At 39.0% G+C, this 19,132-nt stretch overlaps 3 protein-coding genes and 1 pseudogene across 6 annotated transcripts; 1 reads left to right on the top strand and 3 right to left on the bottom strand.

Moving 5' to 3' along the window:
* Positions 1-536: 536 nt before the first annotated feature.
* LOC121756209 lies at positions 537-6,758 on the top strand. 4 transcript variants are annotated; one of them, XM_042151711.1, is made up of 17 exons: positions 537-657; positions 763-1,236; positions 1,827-1,916; positions 2,103-2,309; positions 2,401-2,607; positions 2,708-2,902; positions 2,995-3,180; positions 3,281-3,838; positions 3,927-4,055; positions 4,170-4,349; positions 4,448-4,681; positions 4,833-5,021; positions 5,112-5,339; positions 5,434-5,556; positions 5,631-5,864; positions 5,945-6,006; positions 6,095-6,758. In XM_042151711.1, the coding sequence occupies exons 2-17, from the start codon at positions 882-884 to the stop codon at positions 6,566-6,568; spliced, it is 3,651 nt and encodes a 1,216-aa protein (XP_042007645.1). In that variant the 5' UTR covers positions 537-657; positions 763-881; the 3' UTR covers positions 6,569-6,758. The 4 variants fall into 4 exon arrangements, with proteins under 4 accessions (XP_042007645.1, XP_042007637.1, XP_042007652.1 ...); XM_042151703.1 differs by having other exon boundaries at positions 572-1,236; XM_042151718.1 differs by having other exon boundaries at positions 572-1,236; positions 3,007-3,180.
* A 548-nt stretch (positions 6,759-7,306) lies between these two features.
* LOC121802364 (transmembrane protein 120 homolog) lies at positions 7,307-10,862 on the bottom strand. The gene is made up of 10 exons (XM_042202033.1): positions 10,588-10,862; positions 10,396-10,474; positions 10,215-10,309; positions 9,282-9,386; positions 9,072-9,151; positions 8,699-8,789; positions 8,509-8,616; positions 8,071-8,157; positions 7,757-7,825; positions 7,307-7,654 (listed from the first exon to the last, which is right to left on the bottom strand). The coding sequence occupies exons 1-10, from the start codon at positions 10,771-10,773 to the stop codon at positions 7,490-7,492; spliced, it is 1,065 nt and encodes a 354-aa protein (XP_042057967.1). The 5' UTR covers positions 10,774-10,862; the 3' UTR covers positions 7,307-7,489.
* Positions 10,863-12,612: 1,750 nt separating this feature from the next.
* On the bottom strand, positions 12,613-14,864 carry LOC121805329 (VAN3-binding protein-like). Its single transcript, XM_042205139.1, has 6 exons — positions 14,741-14,864; positions 14,066-14,167; positions 13,608-13,989; positions 13,410-13,517; positions 12,955-13,059; positions 12,613-12,881 (listed from the first exon to the last, which is right to left on the bottom strand). The coding sequence occupies exons 1-6, from the start codon at positions 14,849-14,851 to the stop codon at positions 12,709-12,711; spliced, it is 981 nt and encodes a 326-aa protein (XP_042061073.1). The 5' UTR covers positions 14,852-14,864; the 3' UTR covers positions 12,613-12,708.
* Positions 14,865-16,591: 1,727 nt separating this feature from the next.
* Positions 16,592-18,920, bottom strand: LOC121756239 (annotated as a pseudogene).
* Positions 18,921-19,132: the final 212 nt, after the last annotated feature.

The raw sequence follows: 19,132 nt of genomic DNA on the forward strand, positions 1-19,132 counted from the left end.
TCTTTGCATGGAAGTGATAGATATAAATTAGTAAATCATAAAATTGAATATTTAAAGGATCAAATAATTAAGTTTAAAATCCATTATTTGATCTATTTCTAATTTGACTAAACTGTTCGAAATTAAAATGGCACATTCACACATTCACACATCCACAATGTCAGACTGGCATACAACCTGCTCTCCCATCTACAACACTCTTCCCATAATTCGAACCGCGTTTTCTTTCCCTGGAATCAAATTAGAGACGTCTCTCCCTCGTAAAAAAAAGTCGAAAAAAATTGATAGATGCATGTCCCTCATGCGTCTTTATGAAAGACGCATCTCCGTCATGCGTTTCATTAAAAGGAGACGCATGAGGGCTCCCAAAGCCGGAATAAAAAAAAATCTAGTACACTCAAGGAATGTTATTTGTGGTTTAGAAAAAAAAAAAGAAAAAACCCCTAAGTTATGGCTGGGCTTTTCTATCGTGGAGGCTCTAAATGCAAACACGTTGCCATCATCCTTCTTCCTGGATAGATCCCACACCTTATTAATTTATTGTGCTCTAATTTTGGATTTTGCAAGATTCTATGTTTACACTGACTACTCTCTCAATCCTTGGTTAGGCTTCAATGGGAAAATTGCATGTTTTAGTATTCGTCAACTCCCTTAGAGATAAGGCTCTCTCTCTCTCTCTCTCTCTCACACACACACACACCTACCTCACTCTTGCATTTAGTGCATGGAATAAACTACTAATATTTTTGTAATTTTCTGCACATTTGCGCAATGCAGTGGTCTTTAACAGCCTTTTTCATCTATAATTGGACGTGAGCAACTCTTCATTCCTATCAAGAAAAAGATCATAAGTCTCTCTCTCTCTCTCAGTGTGTGTGAAGATGGAAAAGGAAGAGTACAAGTTGGAGGTGCAGGCTGAGGTGGAGGAGCAAGAAGCGGAGGAAACAACTCCATTGGTCAGGAATTCAAGAAATGGAGATGACAGCAAAATCATTCCAAAATATGGTGTTGAAATTAATGGTGGAGTGAGTAATGGAGGAGTCTCTCAAAATGAAAATGAAGAGCTAATCATTCCTGCAGAAAACCAGAAAATGGAGGAGATTGATTGGGTTCTTGAAAATGAAGCCATTAATGGAGGAGAGGAGAGTGAAAAAAAGGTTCTTGGAAGTGGAGCAGAAGCCATTAATGGGGGCAAGAATTCAAAGGAAAATCTTGTTTTCCATGAAAAAGCTGAAGGTAACATTTTTGGTTCTGTTTTACAGATTTTGCAACACTTTTTTTTCTATTAATGTCTCTGAAAACGATAAAATTGCACAGTACCTTAATTTTCTTGTGCCTTTGACACCACTCCATAACCCTACCTGTCTGTAAATTAGGTGTAAAAAAAGGTGAAACGGCCCTCTTCACTATTTATATTCTTTTTACAGTGTATAGTTTAAGTTCTGTTTTCCTTCATTTTCTTGATTTTCACAAATTGAGTTTCAAACAAAAGTTTCTCTCTCACAATTTTCTGTTGTTTGTGGAGTCGGAATTCTTGGATATGCAATGCTGTGAATGGTTGACGGTTTTTCTGTCTCAGATTTGAGCAAAAGTAAGCTTTTACATCTTAGGAAACAATGAAAACAGTCAATGTAATCTAGTTGGGGAGCCAAGGCATTGAATGAGGGTTGTTTAGTGCCTTTAGGAACCACAAAAAGAACTAATTGCAGCCTTTTGTTTTCTAGTTCTGTTTCTACAAATGTTAGCTAAGAGTTAGGAAGACTGAGTTGCTTGGCATTTTGGATCATGATTTCTTCAATCACTTGTTTCTGTGTTTTTGGGTGAAGGAGTGTGGAAGTGTCGAATCTGCACTTGGAAGTATGGCAATGAAAGTGTCTGTGTTGATGCTATCAAAACTTTTAATTTTGTGTGTGAAGGTCAGTAGATGTGTAAATTGAATGAAAGTGTCTGTGGTTAAGATACACACACCTCTATCCTTCATTAGTTCATGCAGTTTCAAAGGAATAGTTTAGGCAATGTTGTGCATTTAAGCTTCTAATATGTATGTATATGACTTAACATTGTGTATGGTGTTAAATCTGTTTTCTTGCTTTGTTTTGTAGGTTTACGTGTTAATCCTATACCTACGTATATTCATAAGACGCTAATTGTGGAGGATCCTGCACGTACAAAACACGATGTCTCATCACTTGTTCCCGTAATTCAGTTCAATGGTGCTTCGGTCATAGACAATCAACACGGGGAAGAGGGCAAGGAGGATGGCTTTTCGAGCTCAGATGGGTTGCCTTCAGACAGTTCATCTCAAGAAGGTAACAACTGGTTTCGATGTGAGCTTTCTAATGAGTTCAAAAAGTGCTGCTGATAACGATGATGATCTGAAAATTAAACATTGTTTTGTAGGTTTCGTTGCAGGTGTTGATTCCACATATGCATACATTATAAGGGAGCCAGTCTTGAAAGGACCTGCGAAATTCGACGTCTCGTCTCTTGATCCTGTCATTCAGTTGAATGGTGCTTCGGTCATAAACAATCAACACGGGGAAGAGGACAAGGAGAGTGGCGTTTTGAGTTCAGATGCTCTGTCTTCAGACAGTTCATCTCAAGAAGGTAAGAACTAGTTATCATACGAGTTTTCTAATAAGATCGAAAAATGCAGATAACGATGATGATCTCAAAATTACACATTGTTTTGTGGATTTGGTTGCAGGTGTTGATTCAACATCTACATATATTATAAGGGAGCAAGTCTTGAAAGGACCTGCAAAATACACTGTCTCGTCTCTTGATCCCGTCATTCAGTTCAATGGTGCTTCGGTCATAAACAATCAACACGACGAAGAGGGCAAGGAGAATGGCGTTTCGAGTTCAGATGTCCTGCCTTCAGACAGTTCATCTCAAGAAGGTAAGAACTAGTTATGATGCGAGCTTTCTAAAAGTGCAGATGATGATGATTATCTGAAAATTACAAAACTGTTTACTCACATTGTTTTGTAGATTTGGTTGAAGGTACTATAAGGGAGCCAATCTTGAAAGGACCTGCAAAATACGACATCTCGTCTCTTGATCCCGTCATTCAGTTCAATGGTGCTTCGGTCATAAACAATCAACACGAGGACGAGGACAAGGAGAATGGCGTTTCGAGTTCAGATGTCATGTCTTCAGACAGTTCATCTCAAGAATGTAAGAGCTAGTTATAATACGAGCTTTCTAATAAGATCGAAAAGTGCAGATAATGATGATGGTCGAAAATTATAAATTGTTTACTCACATTGTTTTGTAGATTTGGTTGAAAGTGTTAATTCTACGCCTTCATATATTATAAGGGAGCCAATCTTGAAAGGGCCTGGAAAATACATCATCCCGTCTCTTGATCCGGCTGTTGAGTTCAATGGAGCTTCCGAAATAAGCAATCAATACGAGGAGGAGATTGAGAAGAACAGCATCTCTGAAACGATTGACGGGCCTTCCAAAGAGATCGAGAGTGAAGAAACCGAGCTGATTAACGAGGATGATCTGGAAATTACAGAGTTGGACGTCGAAAGAGTCATTCGGAAGCAGACCACACATGATCTGTACTGTCCCAACTGCAAGTCTTGCATTACAAAGAGGGTTATTCTTAGCAAACGAAAGCGCAGAAGAAAGATTCCCGATGAGGAGGTGAAGCGTCCCAAAACAGAAACTGCAGCTGTAGGGACTGTTTCGTCCGAGGATCAAGTTCATCAGGAAGGTGAAGTTGGTAACGACGATGCTCAAACACAACCAATCGATGAAGATGACCGTGACAGAGGCCCGGCTATATTTCGTTGCTTATCGTGCTTCAGCATTTTCATTCCAACTGGTAAGCGCGTGTTTTTTTCTTTCTGTTTGAATATCTTTGTGCTTATAACGTTGCTATTTGCTACTTATGAGTGGGGAAAGCAATGTAGGGGACGGATTCCGATTGTTTGGTGGCAGAAGTGGGAAAGAAAATGTACGTGATGGACAAGCACCGGATGTAAAGAAGAGCTGGTTCGACATATTTAAACCGAATAGGCAGAAAACACTGGTTGGGGAAGGTACTTTTCTCCCTTACAGATTGTATGTGTAGCGTCGTGCCTGCAGAGAGCAGAGTTGTAAGACGACGTCTGAATTTCCTTTACGTGTTCATATAACTCGGTTCTTTAACATAGGAATTAGTTCTGAGACGAACGTGCAGCAAGTCAGCTCAGCCTTTCCATCGTCCAGCCCTGCTCGTGTAAGTGGCCAGCCATTAGTTTTACAAGATACGGCCCCACCTGCTCGTGCTCCTGCACGACTCGAGGGAACAACAGCAGATGAAATCCAAGATCTAAAACTCCCCTTGTTAGTAGGTATTGTTTTTTTAACTACATATTCACATCATGATATTTTAGCCTTGTTGAATTAGTTTAGTTTTTGGGTGACTGCTGTAATGACTTACCTCCCTCAGATGAGTCGAAGGCCGTGGATCAGCAAATGGAATCAAAACCTAGTCGGGAAGTTCAGACAATTCAAGGCAACGACGTTGTCCAGCTCCCACAACCATCAGTGTCAGCAGCTGTAGACGCGGATGGCACATTGATCTCAGTATCTATTCCTCACAACGAACAAGAAGTTAGAGCCACTATCGTGACCACAACTATTCTCGACAGCATAAATGTCGATTCCAGAAGCAGTGATAGCGGTATCTTCATAATCTTTTTATTTTGAGTTTGATCTCAGATTAAAACTACAAAATGTGTATGAAATTGGTAGCATTCTTTCCCTTTCAAATTGTTTGTGTGGTGTCTGAATAGCCTTTACGTGTTCATATAATTCGGTTCTTTCACATACAGGAAATAGTTCCGAAACAAACGTCCAACAAGTCAGCTTAGCCATTCCATCATCCAGACCTGCTCGTGTAAGTGGCCAACCATTAGTTTTACAAGATACGGCCCCACCTGCTCGTGCTCCTGCACGATTCAAGGGAACTACAGCAGAAACTGCTGCACACGAAGGCCGGGATCTAAAAATCCCCTTGTTAGGTACTGTTTTTTAACTACTTTTACACATCATGATATGTTAGCCTTGTTCAATCAGTTGAGTTTTGGGATGACTTATGATCATCTCCTCAGATAAGTCGGATGCTGTGTTAGCCACGGATCAGCAAACGGAACCAAAACCTATCCAAGAAGTTCAGACCATTCAAGACAACGACATTGTCCAGCTCCCACAACCATCAGTAGACGCGGATAGCACATTGATCTCAGTATCTATTCCTCACAGCGAACAAGACGTTAGAGCCACTATCGTGACTACATCTGTTCTCGACAACAGAAATATCGATTCCAGCAGTGACACCGGTATATCTTCAAAATCTTACTATTCTGAGTATGATCTCGGATTGAAACTACAAAATGTGTATGAAATTGGTACCATTCTTCTCTGGACCAACAGGTGAGGTCTACCCTGCTGAAGTCCCTCAGAAGGTGACAACCACAACGACGGTCGACTTCAGACACGACAAGCCACTCAGAACTAGTATCATCTCAGAAATAGGAGATGCACCATCTCCACAAGGTAAGACCAAATACTGTGAATCGAAAGGCCTAACTCGTGTTTCTCGAGTTTACTATCACAAAATCTTGATGCAGGTGTAGGCAATGATACCAGGATAACTATCATCGATGCACATCCAGTAGCGACTATAACGCCTCCGACAGTTTCCCAGTCGGGAACTCAAACTAATACTGCTGAAAGAGAAGTAATCGGAGCGAGAGAAGAAATCAAAGTTGAAGTGATCAAAAGCATAGTTTACGGTGGGCTAGCAGAGACCATGACTAGCCTTAGCGTTGTGTCATCAGCCGCTGGCGGTGGCGCGGCCACATGTAAGTATGCTGCACGCGATCTTTACTCATTCGGATAGTACATAACTACAGTATTTCAAATTTTGTTGATTCATTTGCAGTAAATGTGTTAACTCTGGGAGCTGCAAATTTGATTGGAGGTCTTTTCATCATTGCTCACAATGTAAGTTTTTTGGACTCTGTCTCATCCTTTGAATACTCAATCATATGTATTGTCGATCTCGTGGATCATTCTCCGTGTAACCGTGCAGTTGTGGGACTTAAAATGCGACCGCGTCGAGGAGCAGCTCTCGAACCAAGTGACCGAGCAGGTGGATCGTTACAGACAGCTCCTGGGCCGGAGACAGAATTTCGCGCTTCACGCCTTTGTTGCCATAGTAGCGTACATCGCGTTCGGCTTGGTGCCTCCGGTCGTGTACGGCTTCTCGTTCCGCGAGTCAGACGACAAACAGCTGAAGCTATTGATGGTGGCAGCAGCTTCCTTTGTGTGCATACTTGTGCTGTCATTAGGAAAGGCCTGTGTGCAGAGGCCCCCAAAGCCTTACTTGAAAACAGTCGCGACCTTCTTGATTATTGGGATATCTGCCTCGGGCGTGTCGTACGCTGCCGGAGGATTAGTCGAGCGTCTGCTGGAGAAGCTCGGTTTGTTCGAGCCGAGCTCGGTAGCTCCTAACTTGCTTGTGCCGGATATGAGACCAGTTGGTTCGGGATGGGCCTCTCTCTGAGCTCTCGCTCTCTCTCTCTCTCTCTCTCTCTCTCGTTATATGTTCAATTGTGTGTGGCGATTTTGTTGAAAACAAAACTAGCATTGCTAGTCTTTTTGCATCTTGTGCTTGATCTTATCTCATAAAAAGTCTCATAACTCTATAAATTCTTAGACTATCGCTAAATTCTGATTTTGCTCACCAACTTTAACATCTGTTTACAAATTATCGAACTACTATTAATTTGTTACTCCATTTTGCAACCAATCAAAATTTCAAATTTGACATAGCTTGATGACTTACTTACGTGACACTATCTACTGAAATGATATTACATTATAGGAAACAAAACATCATTGTATTATATTAATTCGAATAATTCCATTTGGTTTATGTAAAAAAGAATTAGACAAAAGGGAGAAAACAAGAAACGAGATGGATGAGAATATGAGAACCTAGAATATAGTGAAAGTTTAGGAACTTTTTTAAAGTTGGTATGCAAAACCAGAATTTAACAAAAATTTAAAAATTCCTAAGGCAAATATCACTTACTACTATTTTAAATACCCGTGATTCATTTCAGCTGTTTCAAAGTTTTGGTTCATCTCAACACAATATTTTACGCCATATACAATGTACATACATTTGCAATGTCTCTATTGTGGACATTGACGAGTATTGATGAAGCGAACGTGTGATAAAAGAGGTACGGACTGTCTCAAATAAGGGCACGGGCACAAGCACAGGCACGAGGGATCGTAGTAAAAAAGCTCTCTATATGAAACCAAAACAGTGTGTAGAAATCCTATAATATAAGACAAATATAGATTTCTAACTCCTAGTATTCAAGTTTACTATCATAAAAAAAAGTTTAAAAAAAAAGCCAAAAACTTGTGAGAAAAGAAACTGCACAAATAACTAAACTTGATATTTGCAGGCTGTTTACGAACTCTTGTCATCTGATCCATGATTCAGTTGATGCAGCTCTTGCCTGCTTTTACCTCTCTTGATTTTTGCCTTAACCCTCGATTTCCTTACTAGGGTCTGCACCGTGTTAACGAAATTTCCGACTGCCATGACTATGAGAAGAACCCCACATGTAATTACCTGAAATTCATAGGTACAATAACGTAGGTGAATCTGAATACAATGTTGATGAAGAAGAAAGAACGAAGATTCGACAAAGACATGTTTACACAATCACTTTACCTGCCAATCCAATTTGGATCCATTCATAGTAGTATTAAGCAACAAGAACCCAACATAAGCTTCGAATCCCTGAAACAGAGAACCATAACACGATTTGAGGGAAAACGTTGGCTTTAGTGAGGTCATAAGTATAGCCATCAAAAAGAAGAAACACGAGCGGCTATGAAAAGATTTATGGATCTCAACTTAACGAGCCTACACAGTCCATTAAGAGATTTGCTAATATCACTTGCACGAGGAGTTGATTCCAGTAAAATATAAAGAAGCGGTATTGTTGTCTTGCTATTGATACGAGAGGAAGGAACTTAACAGACCTGCAAAACAAAAAGTATCGGGCATAGCAGTAGTAGTTGACCCTCCACTCCAGCAGTTTCTCCCCAAACAACATCCATCCTCCTAGCCTACATTTAGCAATAGTTGAACATTATTGACCGGATATGTTAAAATATTGTGCCTCAATCAATTTGAAGGACGATATCCCTCTAGCCTATCAGTGAAGGCTATAACTCATGTGAAAATCACACATAAATCACAAAAAAAAAGTTGCGAACTTCAAAATATTTATTTTGAAAAAGGCAGAGAACATTCTATACAATGACATTTGAACAGACAAGTTTACATGTAGAAATCTTGACATCTATATGTATCAGGGCACCCAATAAAGGAGTCAACTTTTCTGAAAAGATGTAAATTGAGCACATGAAGAAGCTGGTGGTAAAGGAAACCAAATATTCCAGGCAAGCTAAAACTACCTTGCCAAGCGCAATACGTGTATAAAGTCTTTGCCTTTGGTATATATTCTGAAGAATCATAGCAACTCCTTGCATTATTGCCCATTTCAGAAATAGTTGTACACCTATCTGCAATGACCATTTTATTTCATTTGGTGGGTTGGTGCGCTTACATTTTATGTGAGGGGAAATGTGGGTAAGCATTAACTACCTGTTTCTGAGCACAGTCAGGTCCTTGGTCTATTTCCCAAGTTAGACTGATCAGAGCCATAGCCATGGCAAAATAATGGTGTTTAATCCACCTGCATAAGTAAGAGCAAGACTAGATTAAACGATGTCCTATTTCTTCGTAACCAAACTTCAAAGAAAAAATGAATATTAAAGATGAAAAAAGGAAAGGAATAGCTTGGGCACTAGAAGATCCCTAAAGCCATAACGATAACTATTGCAACAAGAAGTTAGATTAAATTGATCTTCTTGTCAACATTTTCCCAACTACATGCCCATAGTTCAATCTTTTTAGCTAAAATAAAAATAAAAACTCCACTTTTAGGAAGTAAGAAGATTTAGGAAAAGTCAAATACCAAGGACGTATATTACTTCCATTAACTCTCAAGATGTTCTCTCTCAAAGCCAAACCAGTGTAAAGATATAGCAACCATGCCTGTAACAGAAATAATTGACTGACATGAGTTTCACACACAAACTCCCCTACAAAAATAATAAGCAATAATAATAATGATAAGAGAGGAAGGGATCAAAATCAGAAGAAACAGAGTTTTGCCATGCGATACCTGGTAAAGTTGAACTGGTAATGCGGGTAAGCATCCACCCCAAATATATGACCTTAAAATAAGCAATAGTGACGGCAAACAAAGGAACAAAAATGCTGTTCTATCCTGTCATCAGTACAAACATCATCAGTTATTGCAAAAAAGGTGTATGCTCTTCCAGCTATAATTAAGAAAAATAATTCAAGTTCGGATAAGTGGGGCAGGCACTAAAAGTAAACTAGATTATTTCTAATATATCTTTCAGATCAAGAACACTCATAAATATCAGATTTCATCAACACTGCCATCTATTGTAAGATACGAGGTCAGGTCCCTTGAGCTTTTAATGATTAAAATGCTGGCAGACGCTTACAAATGTTATGTGTATGTTCCTGTCATGTGGTGTGTGCTTATCTAAATCTCATCTTATTAGAATCAAAAGCTAGACTTAACAAATCTTCCAGTGGTCTCCAGCAAATCACTGTTTCATTAACCACGACATGACACGTATCACACATGATTACCAGTCCGCACAATTTGTTGGTTACCTCGCGTGAACGATTGGCTTATCGGTTATCCAGTTCTTTATCATTATTCATTAAGAATCTACCAAAGACTCCCACATTCTCATGCCATGGGATAACAGGATGAAGACCATGACAAGTAATTGCTCAATGCCTCAATCTTATCTCACTTTTATTACTAAAAGCTATACATGACATACACCACAGTAATAGATTCGATAATCGATAATACCAAGTCTACTTTTGTTAATCAGTGTTCCATTCAATCATTCATCACGATTCATGACAATATGGAATGAGAAACTTGCACATTTATTATGTCCATAGAGCTCCAAAATTTGATTACAGAATATACATTCCCAACCAAATCAAGATCATAATGGAATAAACAGGACATCAAATTAACTAGCTTTACTGGCTGGAATCATACCCTGAAATTATTGTATTCCTCTTTCACTTTCAATTGTACATCCTTCCGATTAGCTCTCACATTAATAGGCCCCAAAAACATCCTCAAAAACATACCTAATTACAGAGCAACAAATCAAAATCAACATACAAATCCATATGCAGCGCACACAATCAAACCAAATAAGAGTAATCAAACAAACCATGAGATTTGCTAGGAAGAAATGCCGCTGCATCTCCCTCACTCAATATATACCTCACTCTCTTCAGCTCCTCTTCCACCTAGCAATTATTCCCCAAAATCGAATCCAAAAATCAGCACACACACAAAAAAAACGACGATTCACGTAAAAAAATTACTCGCATGCATGCGGATGAATCGACGCAGCTCATACTTTATCGAAATCCTTGGAGCCGCGGAGGGGCGAACGGAGAGAGTTGATGCGGGCGTCGATTGCGGCGACGCGCTGGCGCAGCGCGTCCTCCTCGCGGGTGGTTCGGGAGATGAGGGACGCCGCGGTCTCCTGCAGCTCCTTGGCTTCCTCCGCCAGCGCCGATATTCCGGCGGCCGTTGATTCCATCGGAAGACGGTGACGGTCCGATCAATCAGGTGATTTTCAGATTTAACGGATCGATGTGAGTTTTGTTTTTGGAGATGAGATGCGATGCGATGCGATGCCAACCAATTGTTTACGACAGTATTGTGCATTTTATTAAAAGATGAGGGGCTTTCTGGTAAATTCAAAAAATGGATGGATTTTGTGGTGGGAGAGAGAGTATATAACTTTATTTTCTTATAAATTGTCGAAAATATGAAATTTTATTAAATTATACGTTCATTTCACAATTAAAAATCAACTAAATAAATGTTTGGATTTTTTTTTGTATTTATCCTGAAATCTAGGCAATCTATAGATGATATATTATTAATGTTTTTTAAATCAAACGACAACATACAGACAACCATATTTAAACATAAGTTGAATAAAGAGTGCTATTTAAAATATCATAATGAATTTAAGTTAGGTACTCATTCATTCGAAGCTTATGGTGGATTTATTTAAATTTGGTGTACCAAATTTATAGTAGTAATTATTTGTAATACCAATAAATGAAGGAAAACAACTAATTAAAGATTTGGACGAAAGAAGCCCTGTCTTTGATTGGGTATTCAAACATCAGTTGGATAAAGCGTGCTATTTAAAAATGCTATAATTGATTTTTTTTTTCAAAAAATCAAGTTAGAAATTAAATCAATCACAAAAGTTCAGTATATAAACTATATATAGTTAACCCTAAAATAACTGGAAATAATATGCATTTAAATAAATTCGAATTGTTTAAACTATTTTATAGTAATATGGTTATATCATATCAAGATTTAATTTGTTTTCAAAAAAATAATAGATTTTGTAGAAATACTACAATATCTTGAAATAAGAGTTTAAAATTAAATAATAATATAAAACTAACAAAAATCTTCTTAATAGTTAAAACCTTACCCTTCGCACTTTAAGTTGTCAAAACTCTTAGCTAGACGACCAATCTATATGAACCTTTATTGTAAAGTAATATTGTTAGAAAATATAATTCATGAATAATGATCATTTATTCATTACTTATCTTGTGTATAGATTATGTTTGAATATATATAAAAATTCAGTACTCCACTATTTAAGTCCTAATTAACCAGAGCACAATTTTAAAAAATTAAATTATTAATTGAAATATTAATAGTAATAATATTTTGTAGATTATTAGTATTATATTAAATGTGATTCACACATTTAAATAAATTAAATTTGTTTAATAAGTTATAAATTGATAAAAATAATTCTAATATTGTTATAATATTAATATTAAATATGATTCATAATTTATTAATTACCTTAAAAAATAAGCTATTAATTGATAACATAATAATAATAGTTATAATAAATAATAATTATGGAGTATAATTTTTAGAAACGGGCCCTACAGGCTAGGTGAAATGTATAGTTACATTTATAAGTCATAGTCATAGAGCATATACATCGTGAATCATCAAGATCAACGGCTGAGTTTTGAATGCAACGGTTATTTCGGTATTTCGGTTGGAAGGCTGTTACAGCTGGGGCCGCGAGCTGTTGAAGGAAGCATGTTTTCTCCTATAAAAGGAGATCAAGGCGCATGCACACGAGCTCAGCATGAACCAACAACCGTGAATCAAATCTTGTTTTACATTCACTTGATTAGCTTTTTGAGAGAAAGTGAGACTAGAAGTGAGTGTGGTGATTTGTAGAGTTGTATTCGTATTCTTGTAATCTTCAACCATAATCAATAAAGCCATCTTCTTCCTCGCCCATGGACGTAGATCGAACCACGTAAATCATTGTGCCTTTTATCTTCGGTGTTCGAGTGCGTGTTGAATCAGTCGCCATTTACAACAATTTTTGTCTTTCTATTTGGGAACGATAATTCACCTTCTCTGGTTTAATCACAACATACAAAAATAAACGTGACATTACCAAAAAAAATCAATATTTATGAAGGTTCTGCATCTCCAAGAGATTGAGAATAGTTGATATCCAAATTTTAGATTGCATTTCATCTTCAAATAGTAGCTTTATAATCCCATTTTTGGTCTTCAAACATAGCAAGCAATTCCCTTGTGTCTCTCTTCTCTCCTCAGTGATATTTGTGACTTGATCTGCAAAATAGTGTGTGTTTAATCTTAGTTGTAAGAAAAAAAAATGCAAGAAACAAGTTGAAGAAGCAAGTACACTCTTTGGTTGATGTGAGTGCTCCTCTTAGATACTTCTTCTTGAAGCAAAACATGAGGTTTTGATGCTTTAAGTAGACGCTCACCCGCGTGCTCTCTTTCCGGCCTGCACGTAGTTTTCGTGTCGTCTTGAGACGTTTGAACGAGATGATGTGTAAGGATGTGTTTGGTGGGGGGTGAATTTGTAAACCACAAAAATGCTTGAGTTTTGATTTTATAATTTGAATTTATAGCCAAAGTACATATTTGAAATTTCAAATAATTTTTTGGAAAATTATACGTGGCTTAAACATGCAATGCATTTATTGCACGCGCATATACTGCAAATGTCATACCAATAACTTAATTTTTCAAACAGTTCTTTTTAAAAATTAAATCACAATATTATAATAACAACGTTGTTCCAATTCCATCGTACCAAACGCACCCTAAAACGAACTCGTAAAAATTACATACCAGAAGGCATGATTGTGCGTATCTCAGCACTTATCTTTAGCATCTCTTGAACTCTCGACAGTGGCACCGCCGCAGCCCTCGATCTCAAAAGCGAAGCTCCTCTCAAACCTAATTCAAACCACAAATTCAAATCCAAATCTCATTTAATGCGAATTTATTATACTAATAATTAATTAAGACATGTATTAATTAGGTTACATGTTGCTGTTGTGGCTGTGATGGCAATCATGTCGATAGGGGTCCGTATGGCCACCCCGGAGTCGACAGCGCCCTGGATGCGGGCCCTGTCGGCCCCGAGGGACTCTGCTGCCTCCGCGCACACGTTGGTGATGAGCGCTGCAGCAGAGGACACCACGTTGCCCATGTCCTGGCACGGTGTGCCTGGTTGGAACGGGGAGTTTTCTCCGTTGCTGCTGCTGCCCGTGGCCGTGATGATCCCGTGTATGGCTGCAGCTAGCTGCGTCAGGGAGAGGGCCGCGTGGAGTTGGGCAGTCTGGAGCCGTTTTCCCTCCTTCTTTGTCTCGTTCCGAGACCCGAACAGGGTGGCCAGCCATGTTGTTCTTGGTGGCTTTGAGTCCATCTGTTTGTTACAAATGTAAATTTAGAATTTCGATTAAATTTATCGTTGTCGTTGTTGTCGTGGTCGTTGTTGTTACCTGTATGTTGTTGTTTTGCTTTAGTGAAGCACTTGGAGTTGATTGAGCACTTCTGAAGCTGTCATCATCTTGTTGATTTGTGTGGTTTGAGAGCAATGAGTTCTGTTTTGATGAAATAATGTATGTGAGCACAAATTAGATGTTACTATGAATTAGGTATAAGCATATTTTATTTTTAGCTAAAGCTCTAGATCCTAAATTGCTCATTGGGACCTAAAAAAAACTAAGCCATGACCATGTGACCTCAACATTGGTTTTTTCATTAATGAATCATAACTAGAGGTGTCAAATGGGCCGAGCCAGCAAATGTGAGAAATGTATCGGCCCGATTGATATTCTCACACTTATAGTCTAGGATAGTAAATTTGCACGCATAGACTACGGGGGTTTTCAAGGTAATCGCAATCTCTATTCTTACAAATTCTTGTACAAACTATGGTTTTCGTTACACTTGTCAAGTGGTCCAAATTTGATATGGTCCAGTCCAAGGAGCTACCCATCAGAGAAACAAAGCGGGCTTGGTCTGGGCTCATATATAAGCCCAGTCCATCCGACCCACTTGGGCCCGGACCAAGCCGGAGATCAATCCGGTTAGACTAAGTACCCACTTGACAAGTATACTAGTTTCGGTTAAAAACTATAGTAGGCCTAATAATTTATAGTGATGATTCTCACATTGGTTGTGAATATCTGCTGGAAATCAGATGCAGAAGGGCTCAAAAAACTTCTGTGGAAATCTGGCATCTCAAGTTGCTGGTAACAACATGCACTCTTCTTCCCTTTCATGACAAGAACTTGGGATTTCTGTTCACATATATACACAATTAGAATTTCCAAATATATTTATAATAGTATTTTATTTTTTTAGAACTCACCGTAAATGAAACATCATCTCTAGTTATCTCTTCCTGTGATGGCTCCATGCACCTAGCAAATACAACATAATTTAATATTGTAATAATTTAAGAATTTAAGATGTTAGATATTTCCCAGGACATAAGATGATTAACAACTTAATTTAGATGCAGCCTGGATAATATAAATGAACAAATTAATTATGAAAATGCAAACAAAATAAGGTAGTGGTGACCTTACCTTTCCTCTTGAAGCTTCTCAATTTTAGCCTGGATCTCAAAGATTGTGAAAACATACTATAAATGGAAGCGTGATACAAATTGATTGATTTATTTATTAGAAAAAAATGCCACCTAGACTTTGGAAATATAAAAATATTAGTGCATTGCTTGGAATTATTGTTTCTGCAGATCGTGACGTTCCTACTTGGGAAATGAAAATACGAATAGTATAGCAACAAGGAATTATGATTTTATCGATAAAAAATTATCAAATTTGATCAAATTTTGGTATAGTATACCAACAAGGAATTATGATTTTATCGATAAAAAATTATCAAATTTTGGCATGTTTCATAGTTTTAATATTAGTCTGAAAACATGAAGTTTGAATTATTTTCGCCATTATCTAACACAGAAAAAATTGATCGTTTACTTATAATATATTATCGATACTTTTTTCATTGTGCCAATATAGTTTTGTTTACAATTAGATGTTACTCCCTATTTTTTAACCAATGAACTACGTTGATGATTCCCAACAAAAGTTGAAATGGAACAATTTTTGGGTTTCTTCAACTATTTGAAAGGTTTGTTTCAACTCTTTGAAAAAGGACCAGCATTTGGATTGAGAATTAATATACTATGATCACTCCTTTTCATTTGTCACCTCATCCAATCCTTAAACTATTACATGCTCATTAATATCCACTTGAATCTTTTTAGGACAATGAATCCAAGTTGGATGTCTTCACGTGGCGTCACGTGTCATGAAGCAACCATTTGATTACATGTAACCATGTCATCGCTTTGTTGCATTTGTGTTGATAAATTTTTGGAGTTTGTTACCATTACATTGTAGAGTCATAGGAAGTCTATTTCATTGGACTTTGTCAACGCAAATGACTTATTTATTGTCAAATAAAGTTCCTTGCACTACTAAAATATTGGCTTTTTATGGCACTTCAAAATGCCACCAGAATTATATTAACATTACACTTTATCTATAATGGCACTACAAGTAAGTGTCAGCCCCATCACATGTAATGATAGATCAAGTGCCATGATATAATGTGTATTACTTCACTGAAAAACACCATAAAATACCTTATGTATTGGCACTTCAACAGCCACGCCTATGCTTCATAGGTGATTGATTCCACCACACCTCTGTTCTCCCTGCTAGTTCTAACGACGTTCATGCCACCATATGCGTCGGTAAGAATTTTTTGACTTAGGGCTTTGATTTATCTTTGTTGAAGGGACAATTTGATGTTGGTTTATTTCGTACTGTGAACTTTAGTTTGAGATTTTCTCAATCAAGATTATTATGCATTAGTTGTCTCCTACAGTTTTCTCGTACGTTTAAGTTTGAAAAAATTTAATCTAAAGATTCATATTGTATATTCAACTGTTTGTTATGATTTTTTTTTTTTTTTTTTTTTTATTTTTTAAACAAATGCAGTAATCAACAAATATCAAAAGTTAGTTAATTACAAAATTCTGCAAGCAGTCTACAATTTCATCTAGCAAGGTGATGAACACCTGAAACTAATTATACACAGCCAAAGCAGCCTAATCTCCCCACTCCGGCCACTGTACACTTCCCGCAACTCACTCCCCGTCTGTCCGATCAGAGGAGATAATCTTCAGACACTACCCGTTGCAGCCCGATGAGGCGCACAGCAGTTCAAGGCTGCATTGATCCTACTGAAAACTACATTCAACGGAACACAGGCTATCGAAGGACCCCTGAGCTTCTCTCCCGCCGGCTTCTTCTTCTGTACTTGGCGTTGCCTGTGAGCACCTGTTAACGAAGACAGCGTCCTGATCTTCTTCGACAAGAGCTCGTTCCTCCTCGGTTTCGGACGTTTCGTCCCCAAGCGCCGCTTGTTGGGCGGCCTCCCGCGCGGCTTCCGGTCATAGTCATTTAGAAGAAAAGTGTAGGCATTACTCAGTTTGCCTTGGAGCTCCGAGCTGCTGCTGTAACATTCAGAAATACCGAGTATATCATCACAAAAGCCGTCGTCCAATACCTCGATCGACAGTGGGTGGCCAATGATGGGCTGGCCCCGCAATTTGCTCATCAGAGAGATATACGGGACACCCTCCGGCCGGTAGCTGGTTTTCACCTCCACGTTGACATCATACAATCCAGAACCTGCGGTATGGTGCCTGAGCGAAAAATCGGAGGAGTCGTACTTCGGGTTAACTGTCAAACGAGACTGACGATAGGGAAGCAGTCTCTGGGGCGTGGCCATTTCAGCCGTTGATCCTCGTGTTTGAGAGTCTTTGTGAGTGTTCCGGCTCCACCCACAGAAATCTTCAAGCTGTATATCTGATATAAGGGATCCACCAACCCGGTTAGGGTCCACGTTCCGACTAGAGCTAGCTGAAAAGTCATCCCGTCTGTGACCAGTCACATGTGTATCGGCCTCATCATCCATATCCACCTTCCTCGAACGAGAATTCCTCTTCCCTTTCAGCTGCCACTCAGAAGTACCTTTCTCTATCCTCTGGCCGACAGCATGAACATCAGCAGTGCCTGAACTAGTAGAACCCGTCTCATTGTGCTCCTCATTTCCTAAAGACATAGTCTCGACATGACTACTCTGGCTCGACTGGGCTCCAGCTCCAGCCTGAGCCTTTTCTGATGTACCACAATGAGTCGTGGATAAACCTGCAGATAGCTTTTCTTCAGCAACAAGAGGCACATCGAACATCCCGTTAGAAGATCCATTCTCTGGAATCTCTAGCATGCTGGAAATTTCACTCTCCTTCGGTTTGGATCCAAGGAAGGCATCTGCATCTGCATGTATATGCGTGCTCAATGACATCACATTCTCGCATGTACTATCTGAATTGTTATTCATTGCAAGATTGTTGTTTATCTTCGATTCATTCGATTCTAATTCAGAAACCTTGCTCTCAGATGCTACAGGAACAGAAGATCCAGTAGGACTAGATTGTTGATCAGAAACAACAGGAGCAGATAACATGGGCGTACACTCCAGAACTTTCGCTAGCGGGCGCCGACGGTTTCTCTTTTTCAGAAATTCATGAACATGTGCAGCCTGAGATCTCTTTCTCCTTGTTGAAGATGACACACCCATCCCCAGGTCCTCAAGTCCTCTCATACGCTTTACTCCTTCGCTTCCATCATCTGAGTCATTCGGAGTTCTCTGCCGCTTAGGCTCTACCTTAACTGCACCTGCATGATATGGTTCCTCAAATGAAACCCCGGAATGTGACGGTTCTGGGGCTGACTCTGGATCATCTACGGAAATACTTAAATTCTCATCCATATCTTCATCCCCCTCAACACGATGAGATGAAGAAGGTGACTCCTCAGCATGAGGTTGCTCCCCAGCTTGTGAATTTGGTTCAGAAGGCAATTCCAATTCATGGTAGTCTTTCCCAAGACGAGCACTCTCCAGTTCAAGTGCGTGCAAGATAGCATCTTCTCTTCGAGCATATTTGACTGCCTTTTTGGAAAGTAGAGTTGTAGATGCCTTTGCTTTCTCAATGCAATCATCATACTCCCCACATCGAAAAGCTTTCACCCGTTTCGACTTCTCTAGATTATACCAATCCTCGCATCCTCTCTGCCAAGGAGCTTCACAGGGGTCCCTGATCTGGGGGCCGGCACACAGCCCTCGGGGAGTTCCTCAGGGCCGAGAATCCTGCCGGGCCACCACGAACCGTTTCTCCTTCGAACCCAAACCAACCCGCCGACAGATATATCAATGGCCTTGCTAGGCTCCTCACTGGAGCTTCCCATTCAGAAACCAAAACCCAAAAAAATTAGGTATCTTAAACCGAATTGAACAAATAGCAAAACACCATCAAACACAGCCCTCGAGCAAAATCCCAAACCCTCGTGCACCAGCAGCTGAACTCCTTCTAATATATTCTAAGAGAACTCTGCTATTCTCCTCCGACGCGTTTCGGATTTCATCATCAAAATATTAGCTTTATAGATGCAGAGAAACAA

The sequence above is a fragment of the Salvia splendens genome, chromosome 1, assembly GCF_004379255.2.
Source record: "Salvia splendens isolate huo1 chromosome 1, SspV2, whole genome shotgun sequence".
Classification (NCBI taxonomy): domain Eukaryota; kingdom Viridiplantae; phylum Streptophyta; class Magnoliopsida; order Lamiales; family Lamiaceae; genus Salvia; species Salvia splendens.